We start from the raw sequence: 22,167 nt of genomic DNA on the forward strand, positions 1-22,167 counted from the left end.
GTCAAGGTTGGATGTTGTGTTTTCCTTTTTCTTTCCTAGAGTAATTTCCTAGGAAATTACATACAAAGCTTTCCACTTTAGTGGAAGTTTTAGAAATGCTACAAAATACCAGAGAACATAAGCAGTGCCTACAATGAACAGCACAGAATCCAAGACAGTTGAGCAGTGATGGATATATGAGGTAAGCAGATGAGAAGGAAAACGTTCACCAAGTCAGCACTCACCACAAGCCATCCTGTCCTCAGGAAAAGAACCACTCCAAAAATGTTGATCATGCAGGAGGTAAAGACACCATCCCATGTCCCAAAAAGCACTGGCTCCCACACAAACAGCTGGATCTTCCACCAGGGCTTGGTCTGCATTTGAGACACCTGGAGGAAAGTAAAGCCTTTGGTTCTACCGCTCATTCTTTACACGCAGGCTGCAGAAGGGGTGCAACCAACAGCAGCCACCAGCAGCTGCTGAGACAGCAGATGAGAACTTGGGCTGTGAAGACAAATGGCTCTCCCACATACCTGCTGTGCTTCCTCATGAAACAGCTCTTGGACATATCCCTCACTTCTGGTGCCATTCAGGTTGAACATCGTATCCTTTGTGTCGCCTCCAGGTGCCCAATGTGCAGCTCTAACACCACCACAGGCAAGGCTGATCCAAGCAAAAGTCAGCTCATCTCCTCAGTCAAATTCCTGCAATGCTGGATCCTCTGCTGTAGAAGATTCATGGGTTTACTGAACTTACTGTGAAAGTAGAAAAGGAAGGAGAGAGATGCTATTGCTTTCTCAGTTTGCAGAGGCATAAGGCTATTACCTAGACTGAGCTGATAGCAGCTCATAGCAGATAGTGAACCAGACTGACATCGCAGCAAGCAGAGCGCAATATTCCTCCAGCACCCTCCCAGCACAGGGTGGGCAGCCCAACATTTAACCACCCTTGGTGGTCTTTTCTGACTCTATCCACATCCCTGGCATCCCCAGCATCCTGCAGCACTATCTCCACAGCTTCACTGTGCACTGTCTAGGAAAAAAAAAAACACATTTCCTTTCATTGGTTTTAAATCTGGTGCTGGTAATTTCATTGCACACCCCATGTTCCAGTGACATATGATACATGGACTATTTACTTCCCAGCACCACGAATCACAGCCATGATCACATCCTCTTCAGCTGTACCTTTTGTAGGCTAGAGTCTTGCCCATGTAAGTTCTCACTTGATAAGTGACCTTGTTACCCTGCCCTTCCCCTCTTCCAGTACAGCACAGAGACAGGATCAGAGCAGCTGACAGCTAAAGGTGTCCACCACCAAAGACCCACACTGTGCATTCCTGATGCTCTCAGCCACATTACAGAATCACAGAATGTTAAGGGTTAGAAGGGACCTTAAAAGATCACCTAGTCCAAACCCCCCTCCCTGCCAGAGCAGGATCACCTAGAGTAGATCATGCAAGAACACATTCAGGAGGGTTTTGAATGTCTCCAGAGAAAGAGACTCCACAACCTCTGGGCAGACTGTTTTCTGTGTTCTGTCACCCTCACAGTGAAAAAGGTTTTCTTTATATTAACATGGAACTTCCTGTGCTCCAGCTTGCACATCTTCTGCATCAATGTACAGGAGTCTTTCTTCATGAAAACTGGGTCTCTTTAGCTTGGAGACTGAGAGGTGACCTCATTCATGCTTATAAATGTGCAAAGGGCAAGTGTTGGGAGGACAGAGCCAGGCTCTTCTCAGTGACGTCCAGTGATGGGACAAGGGGCGACGGGTGCAAACTGGAGAATAGGAAGTTCCATGTAAACATAAGAGAAAAACTTTTGCACTGTAAGGGTGACAGAGCACTAGAGCAGGCTGCCCAGAGAGGCTGTGGAGTCTCTTCACTGGAGACATTCAAAACCCACCTGGATGTGTTCTTGTGTGACCTGCTCTAGGTGATTGCGCTCTGGCAGTGCAGCTGGACTCGATCTTTTGTGGTCCCTTCCAACTCCTAATGTTCTGTAATTCTGTGTGACTCAAAATTGCTGGTTCCTTTCTTCATTGAGGTAGATTTTATATGGAGGTCTCCCTTTAATTGTGGAGGACTGCTGTTATACACCTCCTTCCAGCTGACTGGAAGTCTTAACTTCCTCCCAATGGTCCTGTGATGGCCATCAACCAGTTACCCACAGTCTCCCACACCAGTTGTCAAAAGAGCCTTTCTGGTCATTCATCAGCACAGCTACACCATGCCTAGGTGAGACAAAGAAGGCTGCAGCTAGAGGGGAGTAAGAAACACTCCACAGGTATGGAAAGTGTAGTTTGTCCAGATTACTGGCTCTCCTGAGGCTGACAGTTTCCTGGCCAGTTGACCTCACATTCTTACAAGAACCAACCATAATCACACATGACTTGTACCAGTGGCTGGACACCTTACTTGAGACCAGAGACCAAATTTGTCATGGCCACAGTATAGGAAGCTCTGACTCCTCAAGCTTGCAAGCTACAGAGATAAGACAACCAACAGCAATGTGCTTTTCCTATTGCAGAGGGACAGAGAAACTGCTGTGGGTCACTCAGGATTTCTGCATTAGGATGTGAATCTCAGCTCCCAGATCAGTAGCTTCACCATCCTGCCTTTATTATTCTGCTTTTAAATACCAAATAATAAATAATCAATGGTGCCACTGCTCCACCACAGCGTTTCAGCTGCGGAAGGCCTCCTGCAGCTGCGGTACAATGCTCAGCATTAGAGGAGATTTTTCTTTGCCCTGTCCACGTGGCCAGTTAAGAGCCACCAAAGCCACGACAATTCACTGATTCCCTGCTGCTCCTTCCCCCTTTTTCTTTTTTAAAGCAAATAGCCCTTTAGAATATCAGGAATAGCTGCTGTTACAGGGAGACTGGGGCTTCAAGCAGAGCCAAAGCAGCAGGAGCAGATGAACTCTAAGGAAATAAAGCCCATGTTTTTTATGCAAATAGCCATAGTAATAATCAAAAAAACAAAAGGAAGATACATGATGTGATCCATAGTTACAACTGAATAGCCATATTCTCCTAAGACTCCTCAATGCAGCCCTTCCTTGCAAGAGATTTCACTCAGAAATAGATTGACTGTGGCCTTTCACAGCAGTTCCAACTGAATGAAGAAAGGACAGGAAGGCTACAGCCCTGCAGCCCCATCTCAGGGTGGCTGAAGCTGCGTGTTTGGCATGCCTGATGTGATATGGGGAAGATTTGATGGATCTGTGAGGAAGGACTTGGGGATACCAGTGAATGAAAAACTGAGTATAAGCTGTCAATTTGCAGCCCAGAAAGCGAATCACATAGTGGGCTGCATCAAGAGAAGCACAACCAGCAGGTCAAGCAAGATGAAAGGGAAATGATTCTCCTCCTCAGCTCTAGTGAGAGCCCACCTGGAGCACCGTGTCCACTTGTAGTGTAATAGAGTAATGTAAGAGAGACATGGAACTACTTGAGTAGGTCCAGAGGAGGGCCATGAAGATGATGAAGGGATTGTAGCACCTCAGAGAGTTAGGGTTATTCAGCCTGGAGAACAGAAGGCTCCAGTTAGACCTTATAGCAGCCTTCCAGTACTTAAAGGGGGGCTAGAAGATGGGGAGGGACTCCTTATCAGGAAGTGTAGCGATAGGGTGAGAGGTAAAGGTTTCAAACTGTAAGAGGGTATATTTAGATTAAATATTAGGAAGGAATTCTTTACTGTGAGGGTGGTTAGGCACTGGAACAGGTGGCACAGAGAGGTTGTGGATGCCCAATCCCTGGAAGTGCTTAAGGCCGGGTTGGATGGAGCTTTGAGCAACCTGGTCTAGTTGAAGGTGACTCTGCCCATGGGAGCAGGCTTGAAATTAGATGATTTTAAGATATCTTATAACCCCAACCATTCTACCCTTCTATGATTATCAATCTGAAACTTGCATATTACAGAGAGAAGGGTTCCACACACAGATTTCAGACCTGGAGCTCACCTTGCACAGTGTTGCCCTCCTAGCCATTCAAACTCCCCTATCTCACAATTTCCTTCCTTCTTCTCAGTGTTAAAGCCTCTCTCCTGCTTCTGCTCCTGTGCCCTTTCTGCTCAGCCCTCCTCCTGCTCACCTTGGTGTAAGATCTCTCTCCTCTGCAATCGCAGGAAATTGCCTCTCCATTATTGCTCCTCTGTGGCATTTCCAATGGCCTAGTACCTTATTACTCTTACTGCAATTGTTTACATCCCTCCTCAACATATGGATCCCTTCAGCCCTGTGAAGTAACCAAAGCAAACACAGGAGGGGGTATAAGCACAGAAGTGAGAGCTGAACAAACATGTCATCACAGCTGCTGCCCACGTCCTCATCCATGGGCGGTGAGAGTGATTGTGCAGTTTACAGTCTACAAGCAGCTGGTCCTTGGGGCAAGAGCCTTCCTCTTGTCCCACACAGCAGCCTACCAGCACAGTGTGGTTTCCAAGCTGCTGCACTGCACAGAAGTGGTTTTGAGTGGTGTTATCTATCGAGGTCACCAGCAGCTTTTCCTGCTGTACACACCAGCCTCCCCAAAAAAGCCAAACAGGCACCATTCTCCTCTGTTATAAGCAAGCCTCTAACTCTAAAGTTAGTTAGCATTACTTTTGCTAAAGTTCAAACCAAAGACAATAACCAGTCTAAAAATTAAAGAATGGTTGTTTCCATACCACTCAGCACTTGAGAGAGCAGCAGAGCATTAGCAAATCCCCTTGCAGAAACATTACAAAGGCTCACCTTCTTTTCCTGCCACACTTTTCTATTTAATTACAAATCCATATCCCGGTAAGTGACATTTCAGTGCCCTCTACATCCGTTCAAAGCAGTATTTTAATAATTGTCATGTTAAAGCCATTTCTGAGCTAAGCATCGCTGCTCTCGGCTACTCAACAGCTGGCTGGTTTTAGGGAGGAAAGGTTAACGCCTTCCCAAACACAACTGCATGTGGTCCCATGACCTCCAAAGCCTCCCTCCCTGTCAAAGGAGGTACTTCCAAGCTTCCCTCCCTCAAGTTTTAATAAATCCCCTCAACTCCTCTCCAGGTCAAGTTCTCAAAACCACATAATTTAGGGGACCCTGAGGAAGGCAGGAATTAAAGGCAAATAAAGCAGTCATCAGAGCCAGGAAGGTAACACCAGCAAACGAGCGCTTGGTCATTCACGTTTCCTGCCATACCCAGGACAATCACCCAACTTGTGTTGTATTTGCGTCCCTCTGCAGTCTATGGAACGCTGCGGAACACGGGAAGTGGGAAACAAGCCCGGGCTCACCCGGGCTTTCGTTCCCTGCTGCGGGCTGACGGCTTCGGCTCTGCAGACGCTGCGCCAGTGCCAACACCTCCCTCGGTGCCAACACCTGCCGCCTCCGCCGCCGGCCCTGATGGGGCTGCGGCCCGGGCCGGCCACGCCACAGCTACACTGGGGCTGCGCCCGCCCCTCCCGGGAAAAGCTCCCGGTACCTGCACATTCTTCCTCCTCTTTTTTGTTCCCCCCTTTTTTTTTCCTTCTCTTAGATCTCTCCTTACACACCCCCCTCCCCCCATTTCCTATTTATTTTTTTCTTTTACCCTTTTTTTTTTTTTCCCCCCATGTTTGCTTTGCCTTTTGTGAGGGTCTTGCTCTTCTCTGTTTTTTTTCTTTTCCTTTTTTCCCCTCTTTCCATTCCTTTTGCCTCCTATTCTTTCCCTTTTCCCCCCCTTAAGTCCCCTTTTTACCCTTTTGTTTGTCGTCGTTTTCTTTCTGCTTTGCTTGCCTCTTTTTTTGCTTTTTTTTTAATTTTGCCTTTATTTGCCTTACTTTGTGGTTGTTTGGGGTTTTTTCCTTTGTTTTGTTTTGGTTGTGTTTTTTTCCCCCCTTCGTTTTTATTTTTCACTTCTTCCTTCGTCCGTTTCCCCCACCTCCCCGAGCAGAGCTGCCGCACCACTCCAGCCGGAGGGAGCAACGGGCAAAGCCAAGCCAAGACAGGTGCCACTTGCGCAGTCCCCGGGGTGCCCCCGCCGCTTAGGCTTGTCCCCAGCCCAGCTCGGCACCGTTGTGGGTGTCCCCGCCGCCCCGTCCCCACTCACCTGGGGGCGTCTGGGCCCTCCCCTCCCTCCGTCCGTCCGTTCGTCCCCGCCGCCACCGCCCCCGGCCCGCTCTCCAGCGGCGCCGCCTCCCGGGGGGGGGCCGGCCCCGGGCGCCTGCCACGTCTGCCCGGGCAGCGCTGCCCCCGCCCGCCGGGCCGTGCTACAGAGCTGGGCCCGGAGCTGGACCCCCCGGCGCGGCTTTGGCTGCTCGTCCCGACCCGTTCCCACTCGGGGGACGCGCCGGGTTATTCCTGCCAGGCGGGGCGGAGGCGCGGCCGTGCCAAGGCGCTGGGCAGCGGCACTCCATCGCCGGGCGTGGGGGACCGGGTAACGCGGGCGTAGGAGCAGACCTGCACTGAATCTGATAGTCTCTGGAGTCTGACAATAAAAATACTAATGAACTGAAGGCTGTTCAGTTTCAACAGGAGGAAAAGCTGCCGGCCGCAGGGAAACGGCATCCCATTCACCATGGGAGCGGCTGCAACCTTGTTCCAATAGGAACTCATTGCAGCGTGACTTCCCTGGTCAGGGCTGCCAAGAAACCCTGTGACCCTGTGCAGCCAAAGCTCCATCTGAACTAAAGGCACAAATTTTGGATAGTCTGAATGTACACAGGATCAAACCCACAGGTAGACCCTTCCTTAGAGCTTCAGAAGCATTCGCTGACTTCATTTACTTCCAAAATGAGGTAAGCCAAAATGAGTTAGGGCTGGTTTAGTTTTCAATGAAGTATCCACACGAGACATTGGTGTAATCTAACAAAGCCACTTTGATTTTCCAGAGCATCCTACAGAGACAAAGTTTAAACAAGCCCTTACTTCTTGGGCAGAAATGGCAAGAATGAGTCAGTGGTGGAAAAGGAGTTCAGAGGAGACCAGCACCAGGACTTCTCAAAGGAGGAAGCCTGAGGAAATCAGCAAATATCTCTTCCAGATATCCCATTCCTGGAATATTTCAGAAGCTCTCCTCCAGCTCCCTTCTCTTTACAACTACCAGGGAACAGGTTCAACCAGATTCTCTCACCCTGAGGGCCAAAGAAAAAAAATTAAATGAGTATCTCTGATTTGTTGCACTGGTTAAAAGCTACTAATTCACTAAGGCCTAAGCCTGCAGGCACATCTGCCCCTACACATGCATACACGGGCTAAGCAAGAGCTGAAGAAATTTCCTGGAGTGGTTGCCACTGCCAACCTCCTACCGCTGACCACTGCTTCAGGAAATCCTGCATCCCACTGGAAATAACAACTGCAGAAATCCAGCTGAGAGACCACACTGACAGGTTAAAATCACCAAGCACTGCTGTTAAAACAGACTTTCAGGAGTGCTCAGCGTTGGTCTCCATCTGCTCCTATTTAAGTCACAGCAACATTCAACGTCTTGCCCCTTGGCAGGAGGACCCGGCAGGCAGCGCTCCTTCAGCAGGGCTGCCTGCGTTCCAGATGAGCACGGCGCTTTTCCAAGGCTCGGCACATGAGCAAAGCGGGAGGCTGATGGCCACTGTCACTCCTCCGGTGGCAGTCACGTGCAAAGCAGCTCACTTTCTTTAAAGCACAGGCTTTGATGATAAGGAGGTAACCCCAACGCCAGGGAAGCGGCTCTAACTTGGATTACTCATAACAAATACTTGATGATGTGGAATGGTGTAAACTGCCCCAGCACACACGCTCGGGATGGCTGCATGACTCACAGCTGGCTCAGCCACCAGCCTTCCTCCACACTGCTTCAAGGGCTACACCACCTGCCAGGAAAAGCATCGCAAACCATTTAAGAAAGGTTTTTTAAAGGCCTCATTAAAAATTCTCTCTCCTTATGCTGAGTACCTTAGCTCTACCAGAAGGAAAAGGAGGGAAACAAATGTCACTAAGAGTTAAAGTTGTTTTCTCAAAGTCCAGTTCTTGGGTGCTTTCAGAGCTAGCAATCAACACCACAAGTTCCACAGAGCAACAGGAATTCTTCCCCTCAAGGTCCTCAGGACTGTCAGATGGACCATTTGAAGCCTGACAGACCTGAGCATCAGACATTCTGAACTGTGATTTGAGAGGATTTTTTGATAGTCCATATGGTGTCACTCAGTGGAAACTGCTCCAGGGGATGGAGTCTGGAGATGGATTTGAGAGACTGAAGGAAGTAACAAAAGATTAAGTGGGATAAAACAGATGAGTGGAAAATACAGGGGTATCAAAGATGCAAATGGAGATACAGGGAGAGTAGCAGCACAGAGGTCAGTCAGCAAGAGAAGGTGCATATTTAAAACATCTGCAGATTAGAGACATCCCATGGATACCTATTTTTATTAAGAATCCTGGGGATTCTTAGTAAAATGGCTGTTAATTAGCACATGCCTTACCACCATCTTCCTCCGCTGCCAAACACAGCAACATGCAAGCTGATTTCCATCTACACACAGAGCATGGACTGTCAATAAACTGCACTCTGAGTAAGTGCAAAATCCTGACACGATGGTGAAATGTTTGGAAGAAGTATGTTGTGAGCCTGGAAGTTCCCGAGAGAGAGAAATCACTGAGATGTGTTGGGATGCCTGTCCATGACTGTTGAACCCCTCTCACCACTGTTCAGAACGGTCAGGGGCAAGAGAAGGTCTCCAGCCCTACAGACACGCCAAGAGGCATGGCAGCTGCACCAGAGAACCAGCCTGTGCCAGTATCAGCTGCCCTTGTATGGTAAAAGGAAAGTACAAGAAAAGCAACTCATCTGGCAAAGGATGAGGATGAATCAAGGTCATCACAGGAACAAGAAAGAGCCAAGGGTGGTCACTCAGTGTTTATCTCTGGCCTTGGAAGATGGCCAACAACAAATGGTAGATGAAATGACAAGCAGGCCTTAGCAATATGAGGGAAGTCTCTCTTCCTCTGTACAGCCCTGTGTTTCAGCTGTGAAGGAACTGTCCTGGAAGGTCAAGGAAATCCAAGAGAACATGTTCTGTTCCCCAGCTGTATCATCCTGTGTTTCAGCCATGATGAGCAGGTGCTTCCCTGTCCAAGGGAGAGAATCTGGGAAGCACACACCATAGTGTACCCTGTGGTTTTACTTACATGAGCACAGGAAAGACATGAGGAAGTGGGATGGAAAACTCACTTCAGTCCTAGCTGCATGAGCACACGAATTACAAAGAAATTCTCCCTGAAGAATGCTGCTTCAGTTTCCACTGGAAAATCACCAAAAAAGAGCAGACAACCTGATACTGCTTCTGGTCCTCCTGAAGGGACTCCCAAACCATCTTCACAAGATGCAAGTGATTCCAGTCAGAATAAGAGGGGCCTCCAACCAGATGGAGGTGAGGGAGAATCAGGTTGATTGGACTGTGTGGATCAAGATGGCCTGGTATGTCAAAACCATGAAAAAAAAAAAGACTATATGCAAATAAAAGTGAAAATTTGTTCAGTTCAGAGCCTGCACTCCCATAGCTGTGTAAGCTGCCATGGCTTGCTTCTCTCAGGCTGTGCAGCTGAGAAGGTATTAATTACCTCCTCTAAATGAAGGCAGCTATGTCCAAGCTACTGACAACACACTGACTTATGTCAAAAGAGACCAGCACAAAGCTCTTTTATCTGAGAGGCTTGAAAATCATAGGCCAAACAAAAGCCAATCGACAACATGCCTTGGATCTCCTGTGTAAAACACAGATGTGCCCAGGGAAATGGATTCCAAGCAGAAAAGAAAGCAGCTACTTGCACAAAAAACCAGCAAACATCAGCATCACAAATAATGGAGGGAGGGACTGGATCCCATGGTTTTTGCATGATGTGCCTGGCTGCCAACACTGGCAAAAGCAATGTAGTTGGCCAGAGTGCAAAAGATACACATACACACACACACTTTAAGATGGAACCTCACCAAATCATTGTATTTCACTTCTGCCAGTGGCCCATACGTGTATGTATTCGACTACCTTTGAAATTCAAAAGTTGGAGCAGATAGAATAGGAATAGAATAGGAACAGAATAGGAATAGAATAGACCAGGTTGGAAAAGACCGCTGAGATCATCGAGTCCAACCTATTGTCCAACACTATCAACTAAACCATTGCACCAAGCGCTCCATCCAGTTTCTTCCTAAACACCTCCAGTGATGGTGACTCCACCACCTCCCTGGGCAGCACATTCCAATGGCCAATCATGCTTTCTATTAAGAACTTCTTCCTAACATCCAGCCTAAACCTCCTCTGGTGCATCTTGAGACTGTGTCCTCTTGTTCTGGTGCTGGACACCCAGGAGAAGAGATTCTGCAGCAGGGATGTTATGAACCCAAAAAGCAGCCCTGATGTGAAAGGGGAAGGAAGGAGATGACTTACCTGAGTGACCAGGGCAGAGCTGCTGGCTTCTGAAAGGACAGCACACATGGACTCCATTTAACCCCCTCTTCCAATGGAAATCTCTCTTCTTTAAACTTCATATCTTGACAACTAAAGCAGACAAAATAGTAAACAATATTCTAGAGGAAACTATCTCCTGTGTATTAGGTAAGTGCAATGCAGAAGAAAGCCCATGGTCCTGCACTGCCTCCCTAAGCCAATCCACCTGCAAATCTCTCTCCGTTCATGGAATGCTGCCTATCCTGGAGCTACAGAAGAGTTCCTGCTGTGTCTCCTGGGCAGTGCAAGAAAAATACTAACTTCAGAAAGAGAGCTAATTCTTTTTAAAGCCTTCTAAATAAGCAAATACCAATCTTTTAAATGGAAAATTATTTCATTCTCCTTCGGGAGGGGAAAGAAAAAAAAAACCCCAACTAATTTAATGGATTTGCTTTTCCTCACTCAGCACAAAATGTAGATTATGGCAATTCTTTTAAACATCAAAATACTGAAAAAACATCTTCTTTTCAGTAGCACTTTACTATTTGACAATTTCAAGCATGGCATTCAAATAAGGAGAAACTATCTGGGTTTATTTCTTATTTCCACTGCATAATTAAATCAAACTGTGTGACTAATGTCATTCACCACGACTAGGCTAAAGCAGGGTGGGTGAGGACACACAGACACTACTTACTCAGGCATATTGCACAGTGCACCCACAACTTACAGCTGTTCAACTTGAAACCATGAGGAGTAGTTACCATGCTGGCTGGATGATAACATACCACGTTAAGTTCTTGATAGACTGCCTTAAAAAACAGTATTAAAACATATGCACTGAAACCAAGTCATGTTGCTGTATTCACTCCGTACTTCAGAGGCATGTAAAGGCATTGAGCAATGCCTATGGCCTCCCACAGCCAAGGGGGACTGAGTAAGGGGCAGCCTCCCTAAAGGCAGTTTTGGGAATGTCTGTGCCCATGTAATCTGCTAGCACCTTGCGGCTGTGGGCGGCCACCCCTGCCAGGGCTGCTGGCCCCTGAGTAAGGTGCAAGAACAAATCTCCTGAGGGCCCTTCCTGTGCCACCACGCATATTCAGACAACATCCTCAGAAGCATTTGGCTAAGGCCAGATGAAAAGCTTCTTTCATGCTAGCACTGCTGCCCACAGGTTCTCTGAAGATGCTGGTGGACATCCAGCTGGTGACCCCTGCAGGCTCCAGGACCAGGGCTGTACCTAACCGGAGCAGAGCCCCTGACATCCTAGAGCCACCCAGCTCATTCTGCAGTGCTCAAGTCTTAATGCAGAGCTTCACTGGGTTTTCTCTTTAAAAGGTATTGCACGATTTACAGTGTTCTCTCATACACAGCTTGTTACACAAAGTAAAATCAACAGACCCATGCATTTCACAAAAATGAAGTGCTTCTCAGAAGGGACCCTACCAAAAGATTTGGGGAGAACAATGCATTTAGCACACTAATAAATGAAGGTGAGAAAGTCCAGTTATCAATAACTAATGCTATGGGCCACATTTCTGGTTTTGTAAGTGCATAAATGTGATGATCTTCAGTATTTTTGAAATATTTGCTTCACTAACAGAAAAGAACTGATGTAACAAATACTCCATGTACCACCTGCCACAAACTGGTGTGGTGCACGCATTGCATATTGCTGTCCAGAAGAGCTGGAATCCTGACTGATCAATTTCACCTGTCTTAGAACCCAGATTAAAACAAAATCCCGCTTCTCACTTACATGAAGTGTTGCTGGCACAGATAAATTCCCTCCAGTCCAAACAAGCATCACAAAAGGAAAGCTGGTCTGACACTGGGGAGAAGGGGGGGGGAGGTTCTATTAAAGTGACTCCAGCGTAATCTTCTAAAATGATCAGGGTTAAAATTAAGGTTAGATATTCTGATTTGTACAGTTCAAGGAGGCAAAGAGGAGATCCAAAGGGGAAGAAAACCCCAGTATACTTTTGCATGTCTCAAATTAAGTACTTAAGTATTTCCTTTAATTGCTGGAAGCATTCGCTTTGTTTCCTGCACGATGCGCATCTTTGTATGCCTTCGTCTGTCCCCTAAAGAAAGCAGACTTTGAAGCAAGCTAACATGAAAAATACTGCTAAGTCTATTCAGAAAACAGTATTCTATATTTTTATTTTTTCCAAACAGCAAGTGACCACATTTAAAATGCATCATTTGCAAATATAAATTATCAAACTATTAGTTTAATTAAAAATAAAGCAAAAACAGAACTTCCCTTAGTATCACAATACACAGAAGGGCGTTATAAACCCCCTCCCCCCCCAAAAAGACTAAGTTAACCATAAGAAAACAATAATGTCAAAAGTGATGAAACTCATTAAGTCACTTAATGAATAAATCAATCCTAGGAATACAATATTGTTCACCATGATTATGTATATTAAAAAAAAAAAAAGGAAAGAAAGCAATCTTTCATTGTTTTTATACAGATAAAAAAAACCAATCCAATCCTTCATGCCACAATTTGTAAACCATGATATAAATTACACTCACAGTCAAATGAACAGGAAGAGTTAACTCCCAAAATAGTTTAAAGTTGCTTCTAGGGTAGAAATAAAAAGGCAGAAATAGAATCATTTAAAATATATATCAAGTTTAACCAAAGATTTCATTTGGTCAAGCCTGCTATTCCAAATAGTTTTGTTTCCTGCAAAACTATTTTTGTCTCTTTTTTTTTTTTTCTTTTTTCTCCTGAATTATGAAATTTAAATTTCTTTTACATATTAAATGTAAGTCACGTGTTGAACTACATTAAATCCTTTGATGCTTGTATCAGTTTTGCCGTGAGAGCCAAACGGCATTCGTGTACCCAAACACACGCACGCACGCACACACACTCGCTCTTGGTATCAGGAAATTCCTCGTTTCACAGGAATAAAGACTCACATACTGATTTCTGTCAGAAACATAAAGGAATATACAAATTCATACTTCTTTAGGTTCCTACAAAACCGTCTCTCACCTATTTACACGCTTTTACTGATGGAATTGGGGCTATGGTCTTTTACCTGATAAAGGGACGGACTCAAGATTATAGGATAAAGAAATACTGCATAATCATTGAAATCAACCTATTACCCTAAATTTATCTGCATGGAATTTGTTTATTATTATTATTATTAATAATAATTGAAATACAAAGAAGGCATATGGACTTCAGGAAAATAACACTCTATCAGAAATGGACTGTAACAGCATTCCGCTATGGATCATCGGGTTTTTCGTAACACAGTCTCTTCTGTACACTAGAATTTTTGTACTCGTTTCTATTACCCTCGAATTCATCACATTTCCAGATCCGATTCAGCACTACATAGTATGCCTTCAAAATAAAAAGGAGGTCACTTGCTTTATTGAATACCAAGTTCCCTTCCGGACAGCATTAAAAAGAAAGACAAAAATTACACAGACAAAGTCCAGTATAATTCATTTCTGACAATGAAAATTTCAACCCCTCGTACTGTTGCAAAATTCCTCCTACTGAAATGCTTTACTACAATAATAAAAAGCATACATTACATATAAAAGATACCAGTGTACTAAAAGTGACAGAAGTGGACTAGCAAATCCTTCAAAGCACATATTATATAAATGACTAGCATTTAAAAACTTTTTTTTTTTCCTTTTCTATAAAATGTAGGTCATATACATCTATAAATTGGGAGTGGGGGTGGGGACGGGGCGGGGGGGGTGGTTCTAAAGCAGTGGTGACTGTTCAAATAGTTACGCTGTTCTGTACAGTCTAACACCTGTTCACTTCAAACTATAAGTTTGATATTTATGTATCAGAATAAATCCATCTCGTAGCTCGTCACTTGAAAAATACACAACTCGCATGAAGAGGTGACTTGTAAGTTGTTCACTGTTTATCTGCATACGAAATAAGAAGATAACTACTCCTTTCTACCGGAGGCCCAAGGCTCATCAGTTTAATATCAGGACCTAAAGACTCCAAACTTAGAAGTAGAGAAATTGTCAGGACTCAGCACAGAAGCAGAATAGTATCTCTCATCCCTTAGAGACACAGCTATTCAACTTTTGCAGTCTTCCTCATCTTGCAGAAGTGCAGCCAAGCCATTCCTTTCTTACTCAAAGGGTGTACGGATGAAGCCATAGATCTAAAGACTGTCCCCTCTGTGACTGAAATTGTGCTGTGTAAACAATGTTATATACTCCAGCAGGAGGACATTTGAATTTATTTATTAAAAAGAAAAAAGAAGAAGAAGAAGAAGATTAAGAATATTCATTAACTCAGACAAGGCTATTAACTCCCAAAAGTATTTTTTTGGAACTTCTCCTTATGCTACTTGTAAAGTCAGCACTGTCCTGTATTATTGCTTACAAACAGTACATCATCATATGCCTTCCAACAGAGCAGTACTGTCATTAGTTCGTAGGTATTTACAGGCTTTTTGTTTGTTGATTTTTTTTGTTTGTTTGGTTGTTTGTTTCAAACAAGCTATAAAAACATTACATACTTTACAGACAATACAAATACTCAAGTCAAACAAATGGAATGCATAACAATAAGAAACATTATAAAGGAAGACTGACGTAAAGTCCTTGATTGTCAAGACACATTTATATTTATATATAAACTCTAGCTGTGTAGAATCAAAGATTCAATCATAGGTACATCCTTATTTGATAAATCATATTTACAGCATGATATTGCATAAAAAAATAAAATAATGTTGTTTACACAATATTACCTTTCCATCCATTGGATTAAGGAAAGCAAGAAACAACTCTTAGAAATGTTTGCTTGCCTCGGTTTGTGTTTCCTACCAAAAGTTGTCATTTTAAAAAGGAAACAAGGTTTTATATGCAGAGTAGAGCAAAAGCGGCTGCAAATTTTTATTTCCCTGACACCAAGCAATTTAAAACTGAAGATAAGTTTAAAAACTTTTAAGTTAAAGACATTTCTTTTCCTTAGCAGTAATACTTTCCTAGTACTTGTCCTTTGCGAAGTGAGCTTTAGCTAAATGCATTACACGCCTAACATAAACATGCATCACCGTAAGCTGAATGAACTTTCAAAGTTACAAGGCTTCAGTGGAGTAAAACATTTTAACACTAGGAAACTGTAACATTTGCTTCAGTACCAACCATGCAATTTGAAAGTTCACATGTGTACTGGTACCCGCTGCAGAAGCTACTTCTGCCTGTTAACGTTTCCAAACGGACTCCCAGGAGCATTAGGATTTCCCCGGCAATTTGTAATGGTATTGAAACAAGAAAGCAAAGGATAATAATTACTAAAAAGAAATGAAAATGAATCGAAGCTCTCAAACCCAGGAAAATTTAGGTAGGAAATATACATACATAAAGTAATCCAATGATGCAAAATTCAGGAGAGGATTCATCCAAATATTCTTGCTCATTTTTCAAAGAGTTACTGCATATGATGCAAATACTACAAAAACACTTTGAACAAGCATGGGATACCACGTATATGTCCAAGTGGAAAGTTTCCATTGGAGAACATGAATACTTCAAACTTCCAAAGTTACAGTAGAACCCCAATAATTCGCAGCAGTGCCTTTAGAAACCCTTTTAAAAATGACAGTTTTGAAAGCAGTGAAGAAGCAGGCAATAGAAGCAAGGATGTCACGTCACAGAAGGTACTTTGCTCATTTATTTTGACAACTGTAATTTAGTTTTCAATACTTCTTGTAGCTCCCAGTATACTCATAATGGTTCTGTAGTATACTTGGGTGAAGTAGTACAGTGTTACTAATAGGAGACCTCGCTACAGAACTTTTTTAGACCATTGCAGAGAGGTAGGGGGGAAGAGACCATGGGGGATGTATAAACCTAGTGGATGCCCTGATGAGCGGTCAGCGAATTAGCAAGATTTTACTGTACTTCTCAGTTAACAACGAAAAGCTCCCAAAGAGTTATCCAAAAAACCTGACAAGTACAATATAAAAATAACACAAGTGTTATTTCACGTGAATACTTCCTTGTCCTATTTTCTTCTTGAAACACCGTTTTCCTAAAGACAACACTAGGAGACACAAGATCATAAACAGAGCTCTTTTATCGTCCAATTTAAATCGTTTGTTGTTACTTGTAAACCAACATACAGTAATACACATGGTTAATCCTTCTCCCCAAACCTTGCAATTTATGATTAATTCATTCTCAAATCAAATGAAGAAAATGCAAATGCCTATTAGTATACCATTACAAGCTGACTCCTTCGTTGTCTGTTATATTAATGGTAAAACATATCAAAGGATTCATGCTGAAAGGGACACTGTCAAGTAATTCAGGACCCAAATATGGCCTATTAATATGTGCAAAGATAGAGAAGATAGATATATACACACACACACACAGAGGTATTGTGTATATATATATATATATATATATAAAATTTGGTAATAAATGCCAGCAAATTCCTCTTTTAAAAAAAAAATTACCATTGCTCTATCACTAGGAGATATCCCCAAAAAATTCCACCTTGCACACACACACATATTCAGTGCTTGCATGACCTCTATGTAAGAATGTCTGTTGTTAGCTGTGTGGAGTAGAAATGCTCACCTCGTGCTGACCGACTGAACAGTACCAGTACAAGACAGGAGACAAAAACAAAGTTGCTTTTTACCAGACATACATGGAAAACAAACAGAAATCAACACTGACCAAATCAAAATGAAGAGTGTGCATCTGCAGCAGAACAAAAGCAGCAAAACATGAGCAGTGGGAAATGTTATTAAATAATCTAATTGTTTAGCAAGCAAGAGCTTTTCACACAGTCAAAACCTCCCAGAACTACATCAACACTGATTCCAGAATAAAAAAGCAGGTGCTCAGGAAATCATTGCAGTATATTTGGTTAACATCTGAAGCAGAGAAAGCTTCAAGCACCAGTGGATCAACTACTCATACCACTGCTTTCATTGTACATGTGGGAGAACCCCATGAGATAGTCCCTGTGGGCTGGACGGGGACTTCACAACCTCTCCTAAGGCACAGAGCCAAGCTGCAATGGCTCAGCTGCAGGCTAAGGACTGCGCTATGACATAAGGAATAACAGCTCTTCAGATGATTCCCACTTTGCTCCAGGGAAGACAAGTCCCCTCACTCTCTGCAATCACTTCCTCTCTCACACTCCCAAACAGTGGTACCCAAGTGTGAGGACGGCATGGAGCGAGAGCTGCCCTCTTCTACTCCTCATAACATTCTCACAGCTGAGTATCAATGTATTCACTTTTTAAAAGAAAGCTGAGTCAATCTCCTTAGGGAGAGGGAGGCTTTATTCCTCTTATCTCCCTACGGGGCCAGAGAAGTGCAGTAATAATTTAGCCTTTAATTTAGCCTTTTTTTTCTTTTTTTGGCTTTTGCTGCTTGTTGTATTTAACAAATAGCACTATTAATGGCCATCTACTTGCAACAGCAGGACATCAGAACAAAGACGCCAACACAGTATTATCCAGGCAGCAGAAGCTAGGACATCATGAAAACGAAACACTGAAAACAAAACAAGCATTACAAGAGGTGGCTTCCTGGGATACAAGAGACCTACATGTATGATGTCTGTGCAACATAGAATGACAAGTCAAAAAAAACCAAACTGACCATAAAGGAAAAAGAAAAACAACAGAGAGACATGAATCAGTTTAAAAATATTCTTTCAAAGAATTTTCTTTACATGTAGCATTAATAATCCATAAGGAATTTACTTTCCTCCCTTGATGTTCATTCTTCTTAACATGGGGCCAAATATTAGACAACACTGCTTGTTAATCATAGCACGCCGAAACAGCTTCCTGTATTACACACAGGGCCAATGATCAAACCAGAACCTGTTTTCTTATACAGAAGTATTAAGTCAGGAGTTTACATCAGTTGTATTTTTTGTTAACATAAGGAGCAAGCTACAGATAATAAATGCACTTTCTCCCTCAGCTGTACCAAGTGAAGTCGGTGCTGTAATCGTGCTACCGTAAGGGAAAAAGAGAGGGAGTGGGATCAGTTTCCTAGTAAAGAAAGTTAGGAAAAATATTGCTACTGCTTTGCAAAGAGGTGGGAACTCTTGTATGTCCTGCTCAAGTCCTTTCTTAAAAGACAGGAGGTATTTTAGCCCCTAGAAACAGAGTCTTTTCTCCTAGCTGATGGCTTCATCTGAGAGATACCAGCTAGCAATAGTGCTGTCAGAGGATGTATGCAATCCTATCTTTAAAATAAAAGTCACCATATACATACATACCTATACATAGACATGTGTGTGTGGGTTTGTTTTGCTTTTTTTTTCCTTTTTTCCCTGGTTAATCAGCCTACATCAGGCTTAAACTGCCTTAAACTACCAGACAGTGTCCCTTTAGGGAAGGTGCAATAGAATGAACATACAGTTCAAAAAACCTGTAACTTGTTAAAATTAAACTACACAATAGTTATGCTACTCAAATCTTACCACCTTAAAAATGCACACAGAACTACTTATCGTACCATACTGTATACTTCAAGACAAAGTACTATTAAAAAAACCCATATTCATGGTACAGGGATAAACTTTGTAGTTTATTCATACTGTGAAATGCAACGAAAACTGCTGGATCGCTCTCGCTTAGGCTGGAAAAATAAAGGGAAGAAATCCTGTCCGCTAGCCTTATTTTCATTGTGGTTGGTAAAGTTCTAATGACTTTCACTAAGCAAACACTAAAACAAAACAAAACAAAAGATAGGTAATTTGAATGCCCACTTCTTCAGCTCTCAGGGATGCTTCAATACATTTAATGATCTGACTTGCCAAAATGCTAGGCAAAGAATGCAAACGGGTTTTTAGAGAAGCTAAAAATAGCCAGTCTCGAGTAAATCGACAAGGATTACCGGAGCTGTATGAGATGAGAATGATGCAACCGTGTCAAACCTAAAAAAGTGATTTTTTTCCTCTTTCTATTTTTTTTTTGAGAAATCAAAAACTATCAAGTTGACTAAGTGCTCTATGTTAATCATCATGAGTATGTAAGGTAAGGTACAATTAAGCTTTTACATCTTGGAATACACAGTTTGTGTAAGCACTATGCAACCGGGAATGTCGCCTACGGAGTATTTTAAACTAAAACTTCAAAATCTTGATATCTGCGTATGAAAAAGTCATTAAAAAGTTACATCTAGGTTCAGCTGTACAAAGAAATTACACATTACTTCAGGAATGAAGTAAAGGCTTTAGCAGTTAGGCATTTTGCTTAAAAAAAGTGTTTAAAGTACTTTAAATTAATTAGACTTTTAAATAGTAGTTAGTCTATAGGAATTCATTTCTGCCTCCAAACACAACTCAAGGTAATGCAAAGCAGGAGCAAAGGGCACAGGGTCTAAAATTGGTTTTGAGAGAGATGGAAGAAAGATTATTTTCCTAGAAAATGTCATCTTTCAAAGCCGTATTTGCTTGACTTTGAAACTTAAGTTTTTATTCTGTGTGTTTAGTACATGTTGATTCCCTGTTGAAGAGCAATGACTATGCTTGTTGACAAGCTTGGAAATGACAGTATGAATAGGATCAGACAATAAACTGTCCTCCCAAAGTGTACAAGGAAACCAGTAAGGAAACTGGGGCAAAGTCTTACCTGGGGATTTTATTTAAAATTTCATAGAAGGTAAAATATTGTCTGGATTCAAACAAGTGAATAATAAACTGCCTTTGATAGGGGCACCAATATTAGGCAGTTCAATGACTGGTGACTAAGCGAAAAAACAAAACCAAACCAAAAATAAACCCCAAACAAACAAAAAAAAACCCACACACCAACCAAAAAAAAACCCAACAAACCACCACCCACCCAACCACACCCCCCCAAAAAAAAACCATCCCAACAAAACAAACAGAAAAAAAAGAAAGAAGCAGTTATTGGTCTTGCTAATATCAGCTTGCTTTTAACATAGCGCTCTTAAAAGCTGTACAGAACTCCATCTTATACAGAGCAACCCCCTTCTGACAAACGTGTTCTAAAGTGCCAATATTATTTACAAAGATTTCTTAGCCAAAAGTCTGGCCTGTTGTGGCATCAGGTGAAGATGTCATCCCAGCTCTGCTATCATTTACATTCACCAAGGGAAATTCTGGGAAATCAGCACTTGTCCCTGGTCCCCGAAGGTTCACCTGTCCATTGGCAGTGCTAAACTGAGATGATATTCCAGCTCTTGCCCCATGGTACTGAGCTCTAAAGGGCTGCTCAAAAGAGCTAATTTGATATGCTTGATGAACGGGTTGTGCCTCTGCTTTCTTCTGAGAAGTTACTTGATCCAAGAAGTCCTGTGTAGAGGAGGAAGAAGAATGATTTGCCTCGTCACCTGAAAAGGGAAAAGGGTGCTGCGAGTCACCAACCATTAGTCCAAAATGAGACTTGTCTGGGGTTGTTCTTAACGGAGAGTTCATTCCCGATCGAAAGCTGTTGACGGGTATAGATGTGTAGACCTTCTCCATGGAAGGAAATGCTGGCTGTGTTGTAAGAGTCTGGTTATCAGTCACAAAATTAAGGCTCGGGTTGTTCAAATAGGCATCATTTTGGCTAGTTCTGTCCAAAGCTTGTTGTAAAAACTTTGAATATTCCTGTAACATACTAGCTTTGTCTGATGAGGAAGCTTGAGAGCTTGTTCCAACTGTCTCAGATTGAGTGACCTCAGATACTTCAGAAGAATTGATTGATATACTGGAGGTCACCTCAGTGTCAGCCACACTGAAAGATATCTCATGTTGTCCATTAGGCTTGTGTGAATAATGATCTAACAGAGTTTGCAGTACCTCATCTGGAATGACGTTTTTGTCGTGGTTACCTTTAATTTCAACATTCAGTGCCTGTGTGTCTAATATTGAGGCTGTAGCGGTTTCATCAATGACACTTGCCACAGCTGCCTGTGTTACTGAAGGTTGAGATGCTATGGTACTTACATTCAAGGCATACTCTCTGTTATTAGTAGCTGCTTGTAGATATCTCTTTTTCTTTAAAAATTGCATTGCATCATCATAATTAGTGCTGCTGTGCACAGGTTTACTGGGCCCTTCCTGTAATGTGTCAACTTGATCAATGTCAGCGTTACCTTCAGAGTCCAGTAAACTCTGCTTATCCACAAGATCAAAGGCGTACTTCGAAACCTTGTTGTCTTCATATGTAGATAAAGGTGAAATGGTTTGACTTTGCTCCAGTGGCTGTTTCAGACTCCTCTTGCTGTTAACTTTTTTGAGAACAAGCTTAGGTGGGTGTATTTCTCCAGAATTTGCTTCTTCTAAGTGCGTTCCGCTCACCGAAGAATGCGGCATCTCAACAGCGTATTCTGCTACCATGTATTCATCTTTTACTTTAGTACTGGAAGAGTACAAAGGCAAATAGTCATTTTTGTCCTTCTTCTGTTCTGATTTATCCATACTTTCCTTATCTCCAGATTTTGTTTTCTCTGTTTTCTGCCTTTTCTTCTTTGGCAAGGAGCTGTCTTTCATAGGCGTGGAGAAACCAGAATCTTCCTCTGATGGCAAAAAGCCAACTTTGGTGGCACTTCTGTTCGGTTTCTTGTCGCGGTTCTCATGGCACATACGTTTATGTTTCAACACACGGTCAGTTCTGGAGAAATACTGCAAAATATTATTGTCATTATTATTATGGAAAAATTAATGTATTAGAATAAAAAGCACCTCCAGTACAAGAAGGCTTGGAAGGGACTGTTTATAAAGGCCTGTGGTGATAGGATGAGGGGCAACAGTTTGAAATTAGAGGAGATTCACGTTGGACATTCTTTACCATGAGCGTGGT

At 42.9% G+C, this 22,167-nt stretch overlaps 2 protein-coding genes across 6 annotated transcripts in view; both read right to left on the bottom strand.

Moving 5' to 3' along the window:
• The window catches only part of SLC12A8 (solute carrier family 12 member 8), a 62,968-nt gene extending 56,883 nt beyond the window's left edge, over nt 1-6,085 (bottom strand). Inside the window, exons 1-4 of one of the 2 annotated variants that reach the window (XM_068139035.1) lie at nt 6,049-6,075; nt 4,081-4,224; nt 516-737; nt 225-371 (exon numbers count right to left, since the gene is read on the bottom strand). In XM_068139035.1, coding sequence (XP_067995136.1) covers nt 225-371; nt 516-584 — 216 coding nt within the window. In that variant the 5' untranslated portion in view covers nt 585-737; nt 4,081-4,224; nt 6,049-6,075. Of the gene's footprint in view, nt 1-224; nt 372-515; nt 738-4,080; nt 4,225-6,048 lie in introns of both variants that reach the window. The other variant, XM_068139036.1, reaches the window with a different exon arrangement.
• A 6,408-nt stretch (nt 6,086-12,493) lies between these two features.
• The window catches only part of ZNF148 (zinc finger protein 148), a 45,548-nt gene continuing 35,874 nt past the window's right edge, over nt 12,494-22,167 (bottom strand). For all 4 annotated transcript variants that reach the window (XM_068139041.1, XM_068139042.1, XM_068139038.1 and 1 more), the window contains one exon: nt 12,494-21,989. In XM_068139041.1, coding sequence (XP_067995142.1) covers nt 20,400-21,989 — 1,590 coding nt within the window. In that variant the 3' untranslated portion in view covers nt 12,494-20,399. The remainder of the gene's footprint in view (nt 21,990-22,167) is intronic.

Source organism: Melanerpes formicivorus, unplaced genomic scaffold (genome assembly GCF_026170545.1).
Source record: "Melanerpes formicivorus ecotype bairdi unplaced genomic scaffold, bMelFor1.0.p_v2 SCAF_5, whole genome shotgun sequence".
Classification (NCBI taxonomy): Eukaryota; Metazoa; Chordata; class Aves; order Piciformes; family Picidae; genus Melanerpes; species Melanerpes formicivorus.